General features: G+C 57.3%; 1 protein-coding gene across 1 annotated transcript in view; it reads right to left on the reverse strand.

Moving 5' to 3' along the window:
* LOC144947136 (uncharacterized) overlaps positions 1 to 21,657 on the reverse strand; it is a gene marked incomplete at its 3' end in the record, with an annotated part of 28,798 nt that overhangs the window by 1,027 nt on the left and 6,114 nt on the right. The window contains exons 3-10 of the mRNA XM_078876333.1: positions 16,774 to 16,878; positions 8,221 to 8,398; positions 7,903 to 7,983; positions 6,595 to 7,487; positions 5,458 to 5,543; positions 3,353 to 3,633; positions 857 to 1,211; positions 51 to 172 (exon numbers count right to left, since the gene is read on the reverse strand). Coding sequence (XP_078732459.1) covers positions 51 to 172; positions 857 to 1,211; positions 3,353 to 3,633; positions 5,458 to 5,543; positions 6,595 to 7,487; positions 7,903 to 7,983; positions 8,221 to 8,398; positions 16,774 to 16,878 — 2,101 coding nt within the window. The remainder of the gene's footprint in view (positions 1 to 50; positions 173 to 856; positions 1,212 to 3,352; positions 3,634 to 5,457; positions 5,544 to 6,594; positions 7,488 to 7,902; positions 7,984 to 8,220; positions 8,399 to 16,773; positions 16,879 to 21,657) is intronic.

The following is a 21,657-nucleotide window of genomic DNA, read 5'->3' on the forward strand; positions in this document are numbered from 1 at the left end:
GAGGATCGGCGCGAGGGGGCGGCGGAGGGACGGCGACGGCCGGCGCTCACCTCCACATGTGCGTGCTCAGGTGGCGCTCCACCATGCAGGAGAAGGCCACGCGGAAGTGACCCCACGTGCGCGAGAACGAGTGCAGCCCGGGGGACAGCTGCCGCGCGCCAAACGTGCACACCTGGGGGGGGGCGGGCGGTGGGAGAGGTGCAGGGGCAGAGTCACCACGAGGGGTGGACAGTCCTCCAATGCGGGCAGGAAACCGCCAAACAGGGAACCGGATCTTCTTTTGAACAAAAGCACGAAGGCTGTGTGGGAGCGTGGCGGCGAGGTGTGGGAAATCAGGCGAGGAGTGGTTGTGGAGGTGGCGGCTTACGGCTGAAGACGAACATCAGTGGAGGGATGCAGGCAAAGCTGAAGAGTCAGACGCCTTCGATGACCTCCTGTATAGAGTAATTCTATTTGTACGCAGGCGTGTGTGTGTATGTGTACACGTGTGTATCTGTACACACACGTGTGTGTATCTATACGCGTGTGTGCGTGTGTGTGGGGAGCGCTGCACTACGAAACTGGCAACCCGAAATCAATTCCCGCTCACGGCCACCACCAGTCACGATTATCTGAACCGGTCCTGGGCCTCCCCTAGGTTGACCCAGCCTCAAATGAGTACCTGGTGCGGTGTGTAAACATCGCCACTGGGGAGACAAAGGTGGTCGGCCGTGGGCCACCCCCCCCCCTGTGCACCGTTCCGGCCTTCATAGGTGCTTGCTAAAAGCACCTGCCCCAACAGTCTGTTGAGGCTATACGGGAGATCTTTGTCTTTGTGTATCGATACGCGCGTGGCGTGTGCGCCCACCACACTCACCCCCAGTGGCGCCGGGTGTCTCGCAAGCACCAGTCCCTCGCTCCCCAAGTCGCCGATACCGCCGCTTGCGCCGACCCCGCCGCTCGCCCCTCCGTTCGGCTCGTCGGGGCAGCCGCCCTCGTCGCTGGACGTGTGCCACCCCGCGCCGCTACCTCGGGGGCAGGGGCTGCCCCCCACCACGTAGAAGGGCGGTGGAGGGGCAGCCTCGCCACTCTCAAACGACGACGACGACGCCGGCGGTTGCTGCTGCTGCTGCTGCTGCGGTGGCGGGGACGGCCAGGTTGAAACACCGCCGTCGCCGCTGCCACCGCGAGCCGCCACCGTTGTTACCGCATGGAGGTTACGGGTGTGGGACCTGTGGAGGTCACCGATGGGTGCGCGCACACACAGACACACACACGTACGTGTGAGACGGCGGCTGCAGCGGACGCACAATCAGAGGTCGCAACCGGGTACCCGATACCCGTACCCTACCCGATACCCGGCTACCCGTACCCGGCCAGGTACGGGTAGCCGTTTGCGACCCTGGTGCGGCCGGGTACAGGTAAGGAATCAAAACCCGTTTGCGACCTCTGCTTGGCGGTCGCTCTCCAATGTTGCCGTGAACTTCCCTGCAGAGGGAGACGCAGGTCAACGAGGATTTCCGTGCAGGCCTCCTCCTGCCTACGCCTCCCCCCCCCACTGTTCTATCCGCAATCGGGTACCCGATACCCGTACCCTACCCGATACCCGGCCGGGTACGGGTAGCCGGGTATCGGGTACCTGTTTGCGACCCTGGTACGGCCGGGTATGGGTACGGGTAAGGAATCAAAACCCGTTTGCGACCTCTGCGCACAATCGAGACGTACAATGACAACCGCCGTTCGCCACCAGGTGGCGATGACGCCACCACGGCGCTTGTGGCAAGCTGAGGTGCACTTTGAGACCGCGTGCAGTGTCGAATGCTCACCGACAGGTCACGGAAGAGAACCAGGTGCCATGGGTTGACCGACCGAGATGACTGGGCGATGCACAACCCTTTGCTCCCCACTGTGAAAACTCACTCCATTGTATCTGCCCGGCGCACCGCTCGTTGTTCTTCTGACCTCCGCTGCTGCTGGACGGCAGCTGTTCTGACCTCTTCTGACCTCCTTCATGAGCCTCCTCAACAAAAGCTTATCTTGACACCACTGACACCAGCCTTCGGCGGGTCCGATCAGCTCCACATCCTTCTGCACCATAGCAGCTAATCTCTTCTCTAGCCCGCTCTATCCGGTCAAACAGAAGCTACTTGGGGGCATGCAGTGGCTGGGAATGCGGGCTACATGGCCCAGACCGTGTCTAGATCTTTCAAGGATCTTTAAGCTAATCATATAATCCAATCTGGATAAACTCAGCATGGACCATAGGCAGGCTATCCTGAATGTTTCAAACGGGCGCAGATGTTCCTTTAGAGGGCTCCATATTTCTTCAAACAGAGAAGGGAGGGCACAACTGTGGTCGTGAAAGGCATTTAGCTTCGTGTGGAGTGACAGACCTGGAAGCTTTCACGCAGCGTTACGCAGTTGATGAAAAGATAACGCTGCTCTCGACTGAATCGGAGTAAGTTACAAGCACTGCCCAGGTCGCCGGGTTCATAGCGCAGCACGCCCACACACACGCACCTCCTCGCACTCACAAAGACAAAGATCCCCCGTGTAGTAGTCTCAACAGACTTTCGGGGCAAGTGCTGTTAGCAAGCACCGATGAAGGCCAGCACCATGCCCGGCCGCCTTTGTTTCCCCAGTGCTAACACTCGCACATGCACTCACCCACTCAAACTCACCCACTCAAACTCACCCACACCCACCCGCTCACCCACTCATTTCACGCTCTCTCGCTCTCTGCGCACACCTCCGTCTCGCTTGGGGAGCTGCTGCCGCTGGTTATTTCGGCACCGTTCTCCGTGGTCCCGCTCCCCGGGGGCCCAGCTCAACGCTTTTAGCGGCGCCAGTGAGCTGGGGGGGGGGGGGGGGGGGGCGGTGCCGAGCCGGGGGCCTACGGGGACCAGGGAACCGCCACGGCAACCGCGGCGGCCGCTAAACCGCGCACGGCCGCTATGGGAGGTGCAGCAAAGGGGCGCGCCCGAACCATGGGATATAGATGCGCCTCACCCTGGCAGCCCCTCTCACGCAGTCTGCATGCTGACATTCTCCCAGAGTCCACCTCTCCAATCTCCCGGAAGGGCCGTTAAAACAATGGTGCCCGTTGCTCAAATCCCCACGCCGCCTCTCTCCACGCAGCAGTTAGTCTGTCGGCAGGCAATGCGTGACTGGGTTACGCGTGGGTAGTCCTGGCTCTTGCAAGGCATCTGTGCAGCACGGAATCGTAGGCCAGAGCTCCCTCTCGTGCAATTGCAGGGCTGCTCCTTTATCTTTTTTACCCGTACACAACCACCGAACGCTGCACACCTCTCACCGCGCTCTCTCAATCCTCACCACCACCACCACACCCTCACCGAACCCCCCGAAGCGTCACCTGGGATTGAACGAGCGGAGTTTGGCCAAAGCGTTGACTCCGTCGCCAGCGCCCGCCCAATCCTCTCCCGCCCCGTCCGCTTGCACCGTCAAGACGTCCTCCCCGCGCCACCCGGCTCCGGTGGCCGGCGCGAGCAGCGGCGCCGCGCCGTGCCGGGCTCCGTCGCGGCTGTGCGAGCGCGAGCGGTGCTCCGGGGCCGGCGTCGCCGCGACGTCGGCGGCGGCGCCGTTGCCCTTGCGGCGCGAGTGAGCCGAGCGGCGCTGGCCCGGTGAGGCGGGGGTCTGCGCGTGGCACCGGCACGGTGAGAGGACACAAGAAGAGCCGGGGTTAGCGGGACGAGAGAGACGTCATCGCACAATAATTCCCCCCAGTCTGGAACTCCTCTCACCCCGCCATCCGCGCTGTCGACTCCCCTGCCCCTTGTTCACCACACTGCCTATGACCGACTGCCTCTCCCCATAGACTCAAGCAGAGACCCATAGACTCACACAGAGACCCGTAGACTCACACAGAGACCCATAGACTCACACAGAGACCCATAGACTCACACAGAGACCCATACACCCACGCAGAGACCCATAGACTCACACAGGACCCATAGACTCGCATAGAGACCCATAGACTCACACAGAGACCCATAGACTCACACAGAGACCCATAGACTCACACAGAGACCCATAGACTCACACAGAGACCCATACACCCACGCAGAGACCCATAGACTCACACAGCGACCCATAGACTTACACAGAGACCCATACACCCACGCAGAGACCCATAGACTCACAGAGACCCATAGACTCACACAGAGACCCATATACTCAAGCAGAGACCCATAGACTCGCACAGAGACCCATAGACTCACACAGAGACCCATAGACTCACACAAGACCCATAGACTCGCATAGAGACAGACCTATAGCTGCCTGCCTCTCTGTTTATAGCTCATCGGATTCCCCCAGTATAAATATTCCGATTCCGATCAAATAAACATTCTGATTCTATAAGATAAACGTGACCTCTGTGTCCTGTAGAGCGTCCGTCTCCAGACGCATTTGGACCCTCTAGGGCGACAGGGGCGGCGTAGTGGTGACACTGGGGCTTCACAGCAAGAAGCGCCTGGGTTGAATTCCCAACTCGGGCAACCTTTCCGACTGACGTTGATACGAATATAAAAATCCACATTGTGTTTTACGACACTCACGACTGCTCGTCTCTGTCCCTGCTGCCCCTCCGGACTGCATCGATCTTCTGACGAGGGATCGCTCGACATCCCCAGGGCGAGACCCGCAAACATCGGGGGCACGTTGCTTTGCTCACACGGCTCTCGCTCTGTGGGCTTTCCCTTCGTCGGATAAGGGGAAACGACTGACCGTCCAGTCTTCAAAAGTTAATTTAAATAATATCACGGAATTTATGGCTGGCAGATTTTTTATGAAGTTTTAATGGAGCTGGCCGTGGTAAAGTAATCCTCTGGGAAAGCAGCCATGGTGGGGACCACCCTTGGTCCCCATATTTTTGCACAAAAAATAATTTGCGAAAATATTTTCACAAATCATGCGAAGCCGTTCAAAAGGATGAAGTGGCGCATTCGTTAGGGGTTGGCGCAGTCCACCTTGACGACCACCTTCAGCCAAGCAGACAAAGTGAAGGCTACGGTGCAGCAATGTTTTCCTCTTGTACCCCTCCCTCCTCCGATGTCCTGTAACGCATCCCCCGATGCCTCCTCTGTCGTGTGTACCTCTGGTAACGACGTTTCTGCGATGTCATGGAACGAAGTGACGTCACGGAACCCATCTACGGTAAACCCTTGTTAATTCGACACGTAAGGAGCTGTGGCCTTGCCGAATTACACTAACAAAATGTTTGTTCCTGGGTAGTAAGTGTTATTTCGTAAATGCTTATGCCTAAAAAGTATATAAAATGGCTATTACTCCCCACAAACTTTGCTTCTGCGATCGCGTAACCTACATCGTTTATGCGATTGCGATTCCGGTCCTGGGAGCCGGCGTACGAACGCGAAAAACGTTCATCGACCGACTTGATCGGCAGAGCGACCGCGGGGCCGCGCGCATACGGCGGTGCACCACCGCGCGCTTGCTGACCTTGCAGGCGAGCGAGCGCAGGCAGGGCCGCCGGCCGCTCTCCACGTCCGTGCCGCCGCGGTGCCGCCCCGCGTCCGGCTCTCGCGCTGACGCCCGCGGGGAGAACGCAAAACGGGGACAAAGTCAGGAACACGGAGTCGCCGTCGCGGGCGATGAGACGTCGCGTATTTGCGGACGGTCGTCACCGATCGCGGCGCTGGTCTTGCGCGTTTCACGTCTTGGAGCCGCTGTCGCGTTCCCGCGCTTTGTAAATCCGCAAAGCGTTCGCGTTAAATAAATTCTGGGGCTACGACAGCAACAATGACGATGACGGCGATGTGCATTGGTATTGTAGCCATAGTGTAGCAAACATCTAACCCACTCACTCACCCACTCACTCATTCTCCCACTCACTTATCCACCCTCTCCTTACTTACCCAACTGCGCATTTGCCCATTCACTTACCTACTCACTCACTTGACCGAGCACTCACTCACCCATTCACTAATCCACTCACTTCGTCACCCACTTGCTCACGCACTCACTTACCCACCCACTCATCCATTCACTTACCCATTCAAACACTCCTGCATTCGCACCTCCGATTAGCACGGCTGGCGATGTATGGTGAGAAAGCAGTTCAACATACACACACACATTCACTGATCTATTACTAAAAACGATTTAAACAATGTTTATTTGACCAGGTAAGGCCCACTGAGATATACCGCTCTTTTTCAAAAGCGACCTGGCCACAAATGATAGCCCAACGAAGTGAATTATCAGGTGGAAATGTATAGCAGCCAAATGTTTCTAAATGTGGGAAAACCGAAGGACCCAGAGGAAAATTCACGCGACCACGAGGAGAGAGACATGCAAACTCCAAATATACAGCAGGCGTCAGGGTCGGGATCAAACCCAGGACCTCCTGCATACCAGGCGAGGGAGTTCACATCGCGGCTACCACGGCGCCCCACTCACCACTCACCCACTCACTCACCACTCGCCCGCCCACCCACTCACCCACCCACCGACCCACTCAAGAGCAAGGCAGCGATGAAGGGAGTCCACACGCACGGCTGCAGAGGGTAGCAGTGAGAGGCGAAGAGGGAGATGACTGCACGCACGACCGTGCCCGGGCGCCCGCATGCGCATTACCCAGCGCCGCCTTGCGGTGCGGGACGCTCCTCCCGTCCTCCCGCCTCCGGGCGATCTCCGCGGCGGGGCCCTTCCCGTTCGGGACGACCGCGGCCGCGTTGGCTCCGGCGCCGTGGTTGTGGTTGTGGTGGTTATTGTTGCTGTTGTTGTGGTGGTGGTTGTGGTGGTGGTAGTTGTTGCTGCTGCTGCCGCTGCTGTTGGGGACGGCTCCGGCTCGGAGCGAGGGAGACGCCGGCGGGGGGCGGCGCCGGCCACTGCCGTTGCCTCCGCCCGCTGCTTGCGGTGGCAGCAAAGGAGGAGGAAGAAGAGGAGGAGGAGGCGGAGGAGGAGGAACGGGAGACCCGCAGAGCGGCGCAGCGGGAGCGGCCGATGAGGTAGCAGCGGTAGAGTTCTGCCGCACCGGCAGCGACACCGAGTTCGACGATCCCAATTTGACGGAAGACAACAACAACGACGGCGACGACGATGAAGAGGTGGCGCCGCTACCAGCAGAAAGCGAGTTCACCCTGGGGCCTTCGGGCCTGGCTTGCGTCTTTGTACCCCCACCGCCGCCGCCGCCGCCTCCGCCACCCTGTGGTTTTGATGATGATGAAGATGACGACGGCGGTGGTGGAGGTGTGGAGGGTGGCGATGACGATGATGGTGCTGGCCTGGTCGCTGGCGCCGTGGGCTGTTTGGGAGCGAGCGATGAAGAGTTCCGCACGACGGAGGAGGGGGGCGGTGGCGCAGACGGAGGCGGCGGCCTAGAGGAGGAGGTATTGGCGGAGGTGGTGGTGGAGGAGGTGGTGGAGGAGGAGGAGGAAGAGGTGGTGGTGGTGGTAGTGGTGGTGCGCAGGGGAGTGGTGGCGCTGTCGAGTTTCTGTAGACTCACGATGGGCATGGGCGCGCTGGTGCTGCAAGGGAAAGGGGGGTTATTCATCATCATCATCGCCAGCAGTGTCACTGTCATCGCTGCACGCCGCGTCGTCGTCATCATCATCATCGGTAGCTGTTGTGCGTATCACACAGATTGAAACGTGTGATCCGTGTGATCCCAATCCAGTCATTTGCAGGTCGTGTTTGGACTGTGACGTCGGCACGCAATGGCCAACTCTTAACATCAGGGGGGGACTTTCCAACATCCAGACGGCGGGCAGTGCGATGACGGTCGCTACACAACAACGCGGTAATGAGCAGGGCGGCCACTGGAATTGCCGCTGCGCCAGGTCGCCGTGCCGCGATTCCCCGTTCCGCCCGTAACGAGCGGCGACGTCACCCCGCCAACCAACGACTACTGCCCGTGACCCCCAACCCGTGACCCAGCCTCACCACTGCTTGTCCGATGACCTGGGCGGCTGGGAGGCGCTGGCATTGCGACTCCGGTCTCCCGGCCGCACCCGTACCAGTGGCCTGCACCGCAAGACACCGCGCCACAACCAACCACTTCAACATCCATCCCGCTTCACCGCTCCAACGTTTCCACGATGCTAAATTCGAGCGTGCCATCGGCCGAGCACACAGCGCCACCACCGCCATGCCCAGCTCGCCGATGCTCACCGATCTCGTGCCTGGGGCAGCCATCCTACTTGCTGTACAACCCACGGACGGACAAACGCGGGGTGGGGGAGGGGAGGGGGGGGGTTTTACCCGGCACGAGAGGAGCGTCGCTGTCGCTCCCGCAGCTCGCGAGCCGAGCGCGAAGCGGAAGCGGAAGAAGCGGCGGAGGTGGTGGAGGTGGTGGAGGTGGTGGAGGTGGCGGTAGCAGCGGGGGGTGGCGGAGGCTGCGAGGCGGCCCCCGTCACCGCGTGGTCACGGTGTCGCCTCTCTGCATCGCGCGGGGGGCGGGGGGGGCGGGATACACATGGACGCACGGAGAGACGCAAGGGCAGGAAAGCACAGGGACATCAGTGTCTCGTCCACGCTGGTTCCGTCCTCGCGAATGGTGAATCCGTATCATACGGTGCGTACGGTGCGTGCGGTGCGTGTGGTGCGTGCGGTGCGTGCGGTGCGTGCGGTGCGAGCGGGAGAGGCATTCAGACGAGACCGGCTGGGGGCTCCGCGCGCACAGCCCGGAATCACTCGTCGCAACTCCACGTTCCGCGTGGCACGGACGTGCTGCCATCATCCACACAAACCGCGACCACCAACTCCACCAACCGTGCAGGGACAATACCGAACTTGCGACCTACTACTGGCGAGTTGAAACACCGTGCGCAGGGGTACAGCGCAAAATATATTTGTGTGCCGCGTTCTGCTTCTCACAGCGTAGCCCCACAGCGTCAGCTTCCTATAGCACCTGCTATGCATCGTGGTTTCTCACCCAAGCACCATCCAGGCTCAACTCTGCTTAGCTTCAGAGCAGTGATGAGATTGGGCATGTTCCAGGTGATCTGTTTCACAGCCCTGCTAGCGGTGTTCCTGTTATCAACATAATTACTCAAGACCACAATATGCTTGGTGGTGATAGAGACGCTGTCTTTTTATAAACCTTTGCGGCAAGACATCCAATTCGTGGTTAATTGACGAGTGATAGGAGCTGTGTCTCCATATGTCTCCGTTTCCCTTTGTCCCCGTGTCTGTATCTCTCCGTCTCAGTCTCGCTCAGCGTTACCGTCTCTGCGTCTTGACACACATGCACGCACGCACACTCAACCCCCCCCTCCCCCCCCCCGGCACAAATAATCGACACGGACAATGATTACCCCATATGCCCATTAACAGACTGTTGGGGAAAGTGCTGTTAGCGAGCACCTACGAAGGCCGGCACGGCACACGAGGGGGTGGGTGGGCAGCACCACGCCCGGCCGCCTTTGTCTCCCCACTGGCGATGTTTACACACCGCACCGGGTAATCATTTGAGGTCGAGTCGATCTAGAGGAGGCCCAGGACCGGTTCAGATAATCGTCACCACCGGTGTTGGCCGTGAGCGGGAATCGAACTCGGGTCGCCGGGCTCGTAGCGCAGCGTAGCGCTAACCCGCTACACTACTGCTCCCCACCAGGCCCGACACAAATACACAGGCACTTGCTTGTGCACACACACACACGCGCACAAAAGCAACGGGGCACACGTGCTCACTCTCACGTGCAAGCGCACACAGCCACACAGATAGATACATAAATCTGGTAAACACACGCACGCACACACACACGCTCCCGCATGCATGCACGCACTCCTGCACACAGTCGCCCGCACGGGGTGCAGCAATGGAAGGGCGCTCGCACGCGGAGGAGCTCGGAGGAGCTCAGGGCAGAAAGAAACCACGCTGGAATTGCTTCCCAGCGATCGTCATGGAAACAAATTAGCGTGCGTGTCTGACTGTGTGCGCTTGTGCGCGCTTTTGACTGCGTGCGTGCACGTGTCTACGACTGTGTGTACCTGGTGTGAGGGAGACAAAGGCGGCCAGGCCAGGGCGTGTGCAATGTCGGCCCTTAGCAGGTGCTCCACAAGTCTGTTCAGGCTATACGGGGGATCTTTGTATGTATCTTTGTTGTGTGTGGCTGCACGTGTGTATGTGTGACTGTGTGTCAAGATCGGCCTCTATGGAGGAGGCTCGTGAAGGACGCTGCTACTGGGCAGTTGGAGGCAGTCGCCCTCCAACAACAACGGAGGGCGGAGGAGCGACGCTCACAACAACGAGCGGTGCGCCGGGCGGCTAAACCGCGAGTTGGCACAGTTGGTGCAGCTACCATTCATCTCAGTCAGTCAACCAACGGCACCTGGGTCTGTCCCGTGACCTCATGCCAGCGAGCCTTCGACACTTCACGTCGCCTAAAAGTGCACCTAGCCTAGCACAACTGTGGTGACTTGACCACCACTTAGTGGCGAATGGCGGTTGTTGTTGCTGTTGTGTGACTGCGTGAGTTTTGTGTTTGTGTGTGTGACTGTGCGCTTGACTGTGTGCGTCACTGTATGCGAATGCATGTGTGCGTGCGCATGATTAGTGCAGTGGTAAGCGCACTGCGTTACGCACCCAGCGACCCAAGTTCAATGTGTGCTCAGGGCTATTCATGGATCTGCTCTCGGTCGGTAATCAAAAGCACTGGAGAGACAAAGGTGGCCGAGCGTGGTGCTGGTCATACCATGTCCTCGTGCGCCATTCTGGCCTTCAAAGGTGCTCACTAACAGCACTTGCCTTAGCAGCCTGCGTAGGCTACACGGGGGATCTTTGTCTCGTGTGCACAAGCACATGCGTGCGTGCGTGCCTCCGTACGTGCGACTGCGTGCGCGGGGCTGCGTGCGACAGCGTGCGCGTGTGTGCGTGACGGATGATTTTCTGCCGTGTGTTTGTGAATGATGATTGTGCGCGCTCCCAGCTGCTTGGGTCATCCGAAAGCAGCGACCTTCATTCAAGGTCATATTAAACACACAAAGACCCCCGCTGTAGCTTTACGGAGCGTTGGGACAAATGCTGTTAGCGAGCAGCACCTATGAACGGCGGCAAGGCACACGAGGGGGTGGGTGGCCAGCACCACGCCCGGCCGCCTTTGTCTCCCCAGTGGTGATGTTTACACACCACACCAGGTACTCATTTGAGGCTGAGTCGACCTAAGGGAGGCCCAGAACCGGTTCAAATAATCGTCACTGGTGTTGGCCGTGAGCGGGAATCGGACCTGGGTCGCCAGGTTCGTAGCGCGGCGCGCTAACCACTACACTACTGCACACACGGACACACATACACGGACAACAAAAACAGCCGGCATCCACCACGAAGTGGCGGTGACCTCACCACGGCGCTTGTACCAGACGAGGTGCACTTTGAGGCCACGTGAAGTGTCGAAGGCTCGCTGGCAGGAGGTCTTGGGACAGACCCAGGTGCCATGAGCTAATGACTAAGATGACTGGCAGACGCACCACCTGTTCCCCCACTGTGCCAACTTGTTGCATTTTAGCTGCCCAGCGCTCCGCTTGTTGTTGTGAGCGTCGCTCCTCTGCCCTGCGTTGTTGTTGGAAGGCGACTGCCTCCAACTGCCCAGCAGCAGCGTTCTTCACGAGCCTCCTCCATCGTCTACTCAACTCCATATACTCCTGTGTACCACATCAGCCCACATCTTCTCTAGCCTGTACCTGGTGAAAGGTGGAAACATCGCCACTGGGGAGACAAAGGCAGCCTGGCGTGGTGCTGCCACCCACCTCCTCATGCACCGTTCCGGCCTTCATAGGTGCTCGCTAACAGCACTTGCCCCTACAGTTTGCTTAGGCTATACGGGGGATCTTTGTCTTTTGTCTTGTTTATGCGTACGGGGACCGGTAGCACAGAAGCTTAGTGCACTGCACTACGAACCCGGCGACCTGAGTCTGATCTCTGCTCACGGCCAACATCGGTGATTAATATCTGAACCAGTCCTGGGCCTCCTCTAGGCTTTATATTTGTACGTGGTGCGGTATGTCAACATCGGTGCTGGGGAGACAAAGCGGCCTGGCAGGGCACTGGCCATCCATGTTGGCTTTCATAGAAGCTCACTCACAGGAGACCCCCCCAACATTCTCTTAAGACGCTATAGCGGATGTTGGTCTTTGTTTGTGTACGTGCAGCGTGCATGTGTGCATATCTGCGAGAGAGCGTGCAGCGTGCGTGTGTAAGCGTGTGCACGTGTGTGTACGTGTGTGTGTACGTGTATGCGTGCGTGTGTGTTCAAGCGAGGTGATACATGCGTGCTGGCAAATGGTGTGCAGGCAGGGAGGGAGGGAGGGAGAAGGGAGGGGTGGAGGGAGGAAGCTGGAGGGAGGGTGATGGGAGGGACAGAGGGAGGCAGGGACATGGGAGGAAGATGGAGGGAGGTGAGGATGGGTGGGAGATGGATGGCGATGAGATGGGAGGCAGAGGAAGAAAGCGAGATGGAGGAGGGCATTGGGTCATGTCAGGTGACGGGTGAATGCGTAGAGGAAGAGAGAGAAGGGAGAGCAACAGACACACGCACACGCAAACATGCACAGAGATACAGTAATCAGACACACACGCCAATAACAAGGAGAATGAATGAAAACATCCCAGGTGTTGTCTGGAGAGGAAATACACAACAGGACAGCAACAGCAGGAGCAGCAGCCAGTCGCCACCTGGCGGCAGTGACGTCACCACCGCGCTCGTGCCAGGCTAGGTGCACTTCCGAGGCCACTTGCCGATGTAGTGCACAAGGGAACAAAGCTGCCCCCGTGTACCTACATAGGTTGCTGGGGCAAGTGCTGTTCGCGATTACCTATGCAGGCCGGCACGGTGCACAAGGGGGTGAATGTAGACGCCTCGAGTGGGGTGGGGGGAGCTGTTATCCCATTAGACAGCACGCGGAACGAATGGGAGAAAGTCAGCGTGCGTGGCGAGCTTTGGGAATCGATCGCGGCGGCGGCTGCAGCGGCAACGGCTGCGGCTGCTGCAGCTGCGTTGGTGGCCCGCACCACGCACGCCGGCTCATCGACCTCCAGCACCCCGTGCCTCTCGTTGCAAAAGCGAAGCCGAGTCCACTTCAAGGGGGAGGAGGTTCCACCTGCCCAGTGCCCTGCCGACAATCGCCGTGCCCCCACGCACACACGCACGCACGCACGCCCCTAAAAATACACACGCACGCACGAGCCAAAATTACCGAGCCCAGCACCGCTCTAAAATTACTGGAGCCCCGGGGGTGCGGCGGGGGCTCCCGTGGCGAAGGCACCACGCGATCCATCTCTGTCGGCGGGGGGGGGGCGGGGGAGTGGGGGGGCGCAATCATCACGACACCGTCACCGGGTACCTTTCATGTCGGAGCAATGCGTCCACTCACAGGCCTCACCGCCTCACCACCTCACTGCCTCGCTCGCACAAGAGAAGCGCCTGGGTTCGATTTCCGACCGTGGCGCCTTCTGTGTGGAGTTTGTACGTTCTCTCTTCTCTCCCCCTGTCCTGCATGGGTTTCCTCCGGGTGCCCCGGTTTCCCCCCGTAGATCAACAACGTACAATGCACCCGGCGTTTGCAATACTTCCCAACGTAACAGGACCCTCCTGAAAAATGCCTTCGGACTCAGAGCGAGGCTGTCCTGGGCTTACAAGCGCCACTGCGCCCGGCCGGTCTACATTGGCTGTGGAGCGGCAATTTGGCTTTCCAATCGGTGTTTGGGGCGTGGAGAGGCTCAGCGCTGAGCGCCGGCTGTGCGGTTAACGAAGCGAGGGAGAAATGCGTGGATCCCTCCACAACCGGCCCCCTCTCCATGCCGCAACCACCGTCACCGCCGCCTTCCTTCCCACGGGATCCACCCACCCCTCCAGCAAGTCCCATCGGCACATTCACAACGTGCACCCCAAAAACCACACAAGCACCTCGATAACGCCCCACCTCGTGAGAATGATTCATCGCGATCGTCCATTACCCCAACCCACCCACCCACCCTGACGCCGGCTACCCCAACCACACACCACGTACCCCAACCCTCATCCCATCTAAAACCATCCATCCATCCACCCACACCACACCCACCCCACCCGCACCCCACCTACCCCAGCCACCCTCATCACACCTTCCTCACCCTCACCCCCCTTACTCACCCACCCTCACCCCACCTACCACACACACCAACCCCGCTCACCCACCCTCACCGTGTCGACCCACTCTCGCCTCACCTACCCCGCCCCCCCGTGGACAACTCGGCAACGGAGAAGGGGTCACGGTGGAGGAGGTCAGGCGAAAATTGGCGGGAGATGAATCGAAGGCCGCCGCCACCGCCACCACATCCCCCGCCCCCCACCACACACTCCCACCCGGCCAAACCGCTTACGCACGGAGAAAAATAAATAAATAGCAGAGCACCGGCAAGCAGCCGCCTGCCTGCAAGGGGCCACACGCCGCTCTCCGATTTCACGCGAGAGCGGAGATTAATTTTGCGCGGTACGTGCGGTCACCCGCCGCCGCCGCGACCCCGTCAGTATCGCCGTCGCCATCGGCGGCCCGAAAACCCGCGGCCAGAACCACCGGAACATTCCCACCGGAGCCGCGAGTGTAGCGCCGCCGGCCGTGGCGGCACACGCTGGCGCGTAGCAACATACGTCATCAATGCCACTTGGTTCTGCTTTAATCATCACCGTCATCATCGTTATAATTATCACTCGCAACCTCGGGGCGTCTTGTGGACGTGACTGTCCGTCCAGTTTTGCTACCCAGCAAAACCTGAATTCTTAAATGGAGCCTCGTCTCTCTCCACCGTTCTCTTACCTTCTCTGCACTGTACATAGCAATGTCTTGCTTTGTTTCTGTTCCTCTATCCCTCTGTCCCCTCACTTCCCTCCTCCCCATCTCTCTCCCCATCTCTCTCTCTCACCTCTCACCCCACTTCCCTTATTCCCACACGTGCCTTTCTCATCTCAATATCTCTTACCTCATCCCTAATCCTCCCTCTCCCACTGCTTGTCACTTTCCCTCGCTGTCCTCGTGTTGTCGATTCACTCTCCAACACACCGTTGGGCTGAAGCAGTAACTAATCGGCCTTTTGTTTACCTGACAAATCCCTTACTAGTTGGCTGTGTCGGGCGGTGGAGGGTTACGAGACATTTATGCTCACGCGATCTAACCCAAAGACATTCATTAAGTTCCTCTACATTTCACGCCGTTTCACTTTCTCCCTGCCCCTTTGCTCTTCTATCTTCCTCCCTTCTCTATCACCCTCCCTCACCTCCCTCCTCTCCCTCCTCTCTCGCATTTGCGCGGGAATCCACGGCCGGGTGGAGGGTGGGAAGGCGGGCGACGTCATCATGCTGATGTGCTCGGTGACGTCACCACCACACAGGCAGGAAGCCAGCCAGCAAAACCTTGTTTTATATATAGCATGAGGTCACTTATTGTTATCACCGTTTGGAATTAACGGCGTCAGGTTCAAGCTCCAACGACGTAGAGCGACGCATGACATGACCGATGATACACGGAGAGATGGGGTCTCGGGTGGCGATGGGAATCCTGGCCGTGACTGCTTGTTCCGGAATTAGGCTCCGAAGGGATTTGACTGCAGTTAATAGGATGAGTACTGTGTGGGACCCGGCTGAGGTTCTTACAGGGGCTTATTTTATTATTCAACATCATGACGCGTGTTTACACAGGAAAGCCTCACCGAGCCTCAAGACTGATTCACCGCAAGCTTTAAGCAATTCTGGTGAGCTGCTAGATGTTACAGGCAAGGACCCTCCAACATAAGACTACTAGTTATATAATACACAACACACAATAACCGTTCGTGCGATTGTGGAGAGCATTAAATCATGATCGTGCCTGTTCACCCAAGAAAGCCCCACTGAGTCTCGAGACTTGTTTTCAGGAGGGCCCTGCCAAGTTTTCGATGAAGGGGCGACATTGCTGCTGCGTGTAATTACAATTGAGTCATTTGCAGGTAATGTTTCAGCACCGCGATGTTTGGCCAATGCCAGCGACATTGTGTGTTTTTTGTTTGGAGGGAATGAAACCAGAGAACCTGGAGGAAATCCACGCAGAACCAGAAGAGAACACACAAACGCCACTCTCACGCTCCGCCCAACAGGGAGAGAAACACACAAACTCGACTCACACTCCCTCGCACACTGCAGAGTACGGGGAGAACGTATAAACTCCACTCACTCTCACACTCTCGCCCACTCTGCCCAACGGGGGAAGAACAGATAAACTCCACTCACTCTCACACTCTCGCCCACTCTGCCCAACGGGGGAAGAACATATAAACTCCACTCACACTCTGCAGAACAGGGGTAGAACAAACACACAAACTCGACTCACCCTTTCTCTCACACTCCAGAGGAGGGGGGAGAACACACAAACTCAACACACTCTCTCTCACACTCTGCCAACAAGGGGAGAAACACACAAACTCGACTCACAATCTCTCTCTCACACTCTGCCAACAAGGGGAGAAACACACAAACTCAACACACTCTCTCTCACACTCTGCCAACAAGGGGAGAAACACACAAACTCAACACACTCTCTCTCACACTCTGCCAACAAGGGCAGAAACACACAAACTCGACTCACAATCTTTCTCTCACACTGCAGAGTAGGGAGAGAATATATCAACTCCACTCACTCACTCACACTCTGCCCAACAGGGGGAGAACACACAAACTCGACTCAGAGAGTGAACCGAACACCGGGCACCTCTTGCCGCGAGGCGCGAGCGTCACCGACCGCGCCGCCTCCACCCTCGCCGCCCCGATGGCGCCGGCCGCGGAGGCCCCGGGGGGCGCGAGCACTCACCGTAGTGCGCCTGCAGCGCCTGCGGCTTGAGGAAGCGGCTGCAGAGCCGGCACCCCACCAGGTAGAACTCGTCCTGCGAGGGGCAGTGTCCAAACAGGTGCATGTCTGCAACGAGACGGCGCAAGGGACGGTCAGGGACGGTTAGCGCCGGCTACTCGCGCCGCGCTCCTTAGCGAAGGCAGACGACCCGGGGGAGGGGGGGGGGGGCGGCGGAGGGAGCCTCGCTGAGTCTCGCCACTCCGTTGCTCCTTTCGCCGCGAGGTTTTCCGCGGGGGGCGGCGACGGTGCCGCGCGCGTTTTATTCTCCGCCGTGCGAGTAAACATTTTTATTTAATTTGTAAAATTAGAAATTTGGACCGCGACGCCGACGCGGTGCGGGAATGAAGGCCTTCAATGGGGGCTTTCATCCAGCAGTGGATTGACAACGGGCCACGAACTGTACGTGTGTAGGCGTACACTTTTGTTCTTTCCCGCGAGACAATATAATTGATGTGACTATGAAGCAGGGCCGTTGCCCGAAACGTTGCCTGTGCTATCTTTTCTTTTAGAGACACGGTGTCCTTGACGAAGGTGCCGAGTTCCTCGTTGTGTGCGCCACTGCCAATGCAACTACAACTCTGTTAAATTTGCGTGGATAATAAATTACCAACGGATTTCATATCTGCATCCAAACATTTACACGTTTGGTTTCTCCGGCCTCCAGCTCTAAATGAGCAACATCACACGCACTGCACGCAGATACACAAAGATACGCACACAGACGCAAGAACGCACGCACACACGCGCACAAAGACACACGCACGCACACAAAAACAAAGACGGACGCACACACGCACGCACACACTCCCCGGCGAGATGGTTGCCCGCCTTCCGGGGCTACTTAATAAAACGTTTCCGTCGCAGGCTCGTGCAGACGGCAGGCAGGAGGGAGAGTGGGCAGCCCAGACAGATGCCTCCCTTGGGAGCCTGGCGGTGGTGATGGCGGTGACGCCGAGCGTAATCGTGGTGGTGAAAGTAGGGGTGCCTGTGGTGGTGTTCGTGGTGGTTGTGGCGGTAGTGGTGGTTGCGATGGTCATCGTGGTGGTGAAAGTGGGGGTGCCTGTGGTGGTGTTCGTGGTGGTTGTGGCGGTAGTGGTGGTCGCGATGGTCATCGTGGTGGTGATTGTGGCAGTAGTGGTGGTCGTGGTGGTGGTCATGGTGATCGTACTAGTGGTGGTGACCATGGTAGAGGCAGCAGCGGTGATGGTGGTGGCGGTTGTGATTGTGAACATTCCAAATGACTGCACAAAACATAATTGTTTAGGTTCGTCTGGTCCACATGGGAAGAGCCACATGATGGAAATATAAAATCACCTGTTTATTAAGGAAATATCTGTTATATTTGACTAGGAAAGCCTCGGTGAGAGAGTGCTGCACACGTTGGGATGTTTGGCCACGAATTCCACTAATTAAGAGTTTTGCCTTATATGTAGGAGGAAACCGGATGAACCCGGGAGAAAACCGCACTGTGGACGAGGACGGGGTGACACTCAAAAGCACCGATAGCTTCACCAATCCGCCTGCTCGACTGTTACCTCTCTACATTTTTTCCCACCAGTACAGTTACCGTAATCACAGAAAGGCACAAACACCAACCAAGTTAATACAGATTGTATTAAACAAACAAGTCAACTAGAAACCACGCACGTAGATGTACAAAGACAAAGATCCCCCGTGTAGCCTAAACAGGCTGTCGGGGCAAGTGCTGTTAGCGAGCACCTATGAAGGCCGGCACGACACACGAGGGGGTGGGTGGCCAGCACCACGCCCAGCCGCCTTTGTCTTCCCAGTGGCGATATTTACGCACCGCACCGGGTACTCATTTGAGGCTGAGTCGACCTAGGGGAGGCCCAGGACCGATTCAGATAAGCGTCACTGGCGTTGGGTGCGAACGGGAATGGAACCCGGGTCGCGGGGTTCGTAGTGCAGCGCGCTAACCGCTACACTACCGCTCTCCACACGTAGAGGTACACACAAGTGTCTGTCAAATTAACATTTAAAACTGGAAAAAAAATCAAAAAAGATGAAGGCGCAAGACTGCAATGAATTACTGACGCTACTGCTAACGGAAAGAAACTCAGCTTGAGACAGCCTTCGAGAGAGGATATTTTGTCTGAGGAGCGGTGGGTGAGGAGTGTACCCACACTTTACCCCACGACACACGCGATCTGCTGACCCGCTCGCTGAGGTGCACCTGCTGACGCTGCTGGGTGGAGACGCCCAGCAAGAAATCTGTCCCCCATCGTTTCAACTGCCGCGCCGGGAGATTGAACCAGTTGCATCTTGAAGAACGTTCACGTGCCGCCTGCACGGGGCAGGCTGTCGGCGTGCAGAAGTCCAGTTTGATAAATTAAAAAAACAAAACATAATTTAATTTGGCTAAATGGTGACGGCAATTGAGACAACCTTCGCGGAACGCCTCCGAGTGCCCGTTATCCCAGCGGTGGTTAAAGCACGTCATTAAGCGGCCCTTAACGAGCGAGGGAGGAACCTACCCCCCCCATCCCCGCCACAGCTGCCAGGAGGCACAGCCCACCCACCCCTCCTCGCACCCCAGTCGCCTTATTAAAGAGCCGTTAACGAGCCTGTGAAAGGGAGATCATTGGTCGCAAAATATTTTGAGAGTGGGCAGCAGCAGTAGCGGCATCGAGCGGCTATTGTGATTCCAGCGGAGGTGTCGGAGGGGTCAGGGTGGAGCTAAGCCGTTACTTGTTGATCTACGCTGCTACTAATGTCGCTGTGCTGTTACCGATAGCCAAACAACAATTCTAATCACAGCTGCACGGCACAGTACCTGCACTATTCCTACTACTGCCATCGTCGTCATCATCGATGATGGAGATAAAACTCAGTTATAGGCCGAGCGTCTCCTGAACCAACAAACACGTGATCACTGCCCCGTCCACCTGACCCCTGCCCCGTCCACCTGACCCCTCGCATATAGCAGCACAACCCTCAACCACCGTGCTGAACTAAAAGACAGACGGACCAATGGAAAATAAAACGAAAGAAAGAGTGATCGGACACGTCACCCGCACGCATTCCCTGGCACACACGCACACCCTCTCACAAAGGCGCACGCAGGCACACGCACGCGCGGGCACACGCTCGCACGCACTGTCTGGCCATGACACTGGAGGACGGCTGCATTACGTAAACGCGACGGGCGTGCGCGCGCATGTGTGCAAGTGTGCGTTCCGCACGTGCATGCATGTGTGTGTGTAGGCATTTGTAGGTGTGTGTAGGCGTGTGCACACGTGTGGCGCTGCGCTACAAACCCTGCAACCACAGTTCGATTCCCACTCAACGCTAACATCTGTGACCGATAACGGGGCCGGTCTGGGGCCTGCTTATACAAGTAGGTGGTACGATTCATAGAAAAAAACATCAGCACCAGGACACATCATCAAGTGCTCGGGGCGTCGTGCTGGCCACACTGCACCCTCACCAGTGCGCTGTGCCGGCCTTCATAGATGTTCGCTAACGGAACTCTTGCTCCAACAACTTGCATGGTGCTACAGGTTCTCTCCATCTTTGTTTTTACATGTACATGTGTGCATGCGTCTGTGTGTGCATGTGTGCGCGTGCGTGCATATGTGTGTGCGTGCGTGCATATGTGTGTGCATGGGTGTGTGTGCATGTGTCCGTGAGTGCGCACGGAGAAGCAGCGATGGGCAGGGTCGTTGTGACGGAGCTGTTATGTAAAGCTCAATGGTGGCGTGCAATGGACGTATCGTTTCGAGCGCAATGTTCCATTTTGTCAACGACGGCCTGCCAAGCAGGCTCGGGCCTGGTGATTAACGGCAACTATTTCCATGCGCAGGCTTTCGTGATCAATGTTAAGATTCATAATTGAATCTTGCTTTTTCATGGTAACCGGTTTGTGACAATGACTGATGTGTTTGGCTGTCTTGGGTGGCGGGGTGTGTATGGCTCTGACATCATGCCTACACGCTCTAACTCAAAAGAAACAAATTATGTCACGACGATTGCTTGAATCTTACATAACCTCAAGCGCGCTTCTCAATGTGTATAGGTACTAAGTGAACATCAGAACCGATTTGAATCCACGACTCGATGGAGCGTCACATCACGAGTATTCAATGGGAAGGCCCAATCACGTGCGCCCAATCTCGTGTGACGGTTGAGCCTGGGTTTAACATGGATGGAAATGCCAGGCGATCTTGGGCTACGTATTGCCCAGTAGGCAGCAGTACAGCGCTTGAATTTTGAATCTATCTGTGTGGTGCTTAGAGTGTTAACCCCCTATGCGTGGTGGGTTTTCTCCGGGATCTCCGTTTTCCTCCCCCACACAGCCAAACTCTCATCAATGGAGTTGGCCAAACATGCCAATGCAGAGAAGCATCTCTTGAGACTGGGTGAAGATCCCATTCTCATTTTCTTGATAAACAGGTTACGAGACCAAATCACCCAGAATGCGCCCGATCTAGTCAGAAGCTAAGCAGGCTTGAGCCTGGATAGTGCTTGGATGGGTAGCCACCATGTACATGTCTTACATAGGCCACTATGGGGCCAAGTAATCAGCAGAGGACAGCGCAGCAATATCTACTGTTGGACTGCACTATGCTCCAATGACTATGCTCCCCACCTTCACCAACCGGCACTGATCGGTGTGGTATTGGTCAAACAGCTCCCACAATCCACAAGGCGTGGGGAAGGCCCTCATCCAGCAGTGGATTGACACTGGGCTGTGCCCATACATGCATGTCACATGTGGTGCAGATAGAAACCAAAATCCAAGTTTTGTAATGTGTATATTTGCTAAGTTATCAAACACAGGGCCAAGATACTAAACGGGAACCCTGCTGAAAACAGTCTTCACAC

This window comes from Lampetra fluviatilis, chromosome 44, assembly GCF_964198595.1.
Source record: "Lampetra fluviatilis chromosome 44, kcLamFluv1.1, whole genome shotgun sequence".
NCBI classification, from domain to species: domain Eukaryota; kingdom Metazoa; phylum Chordata; class Hyperoartia; order Petromyzontiformes; family Petromyzontidae; genus Lampetra; species Lampetra fluviatilis.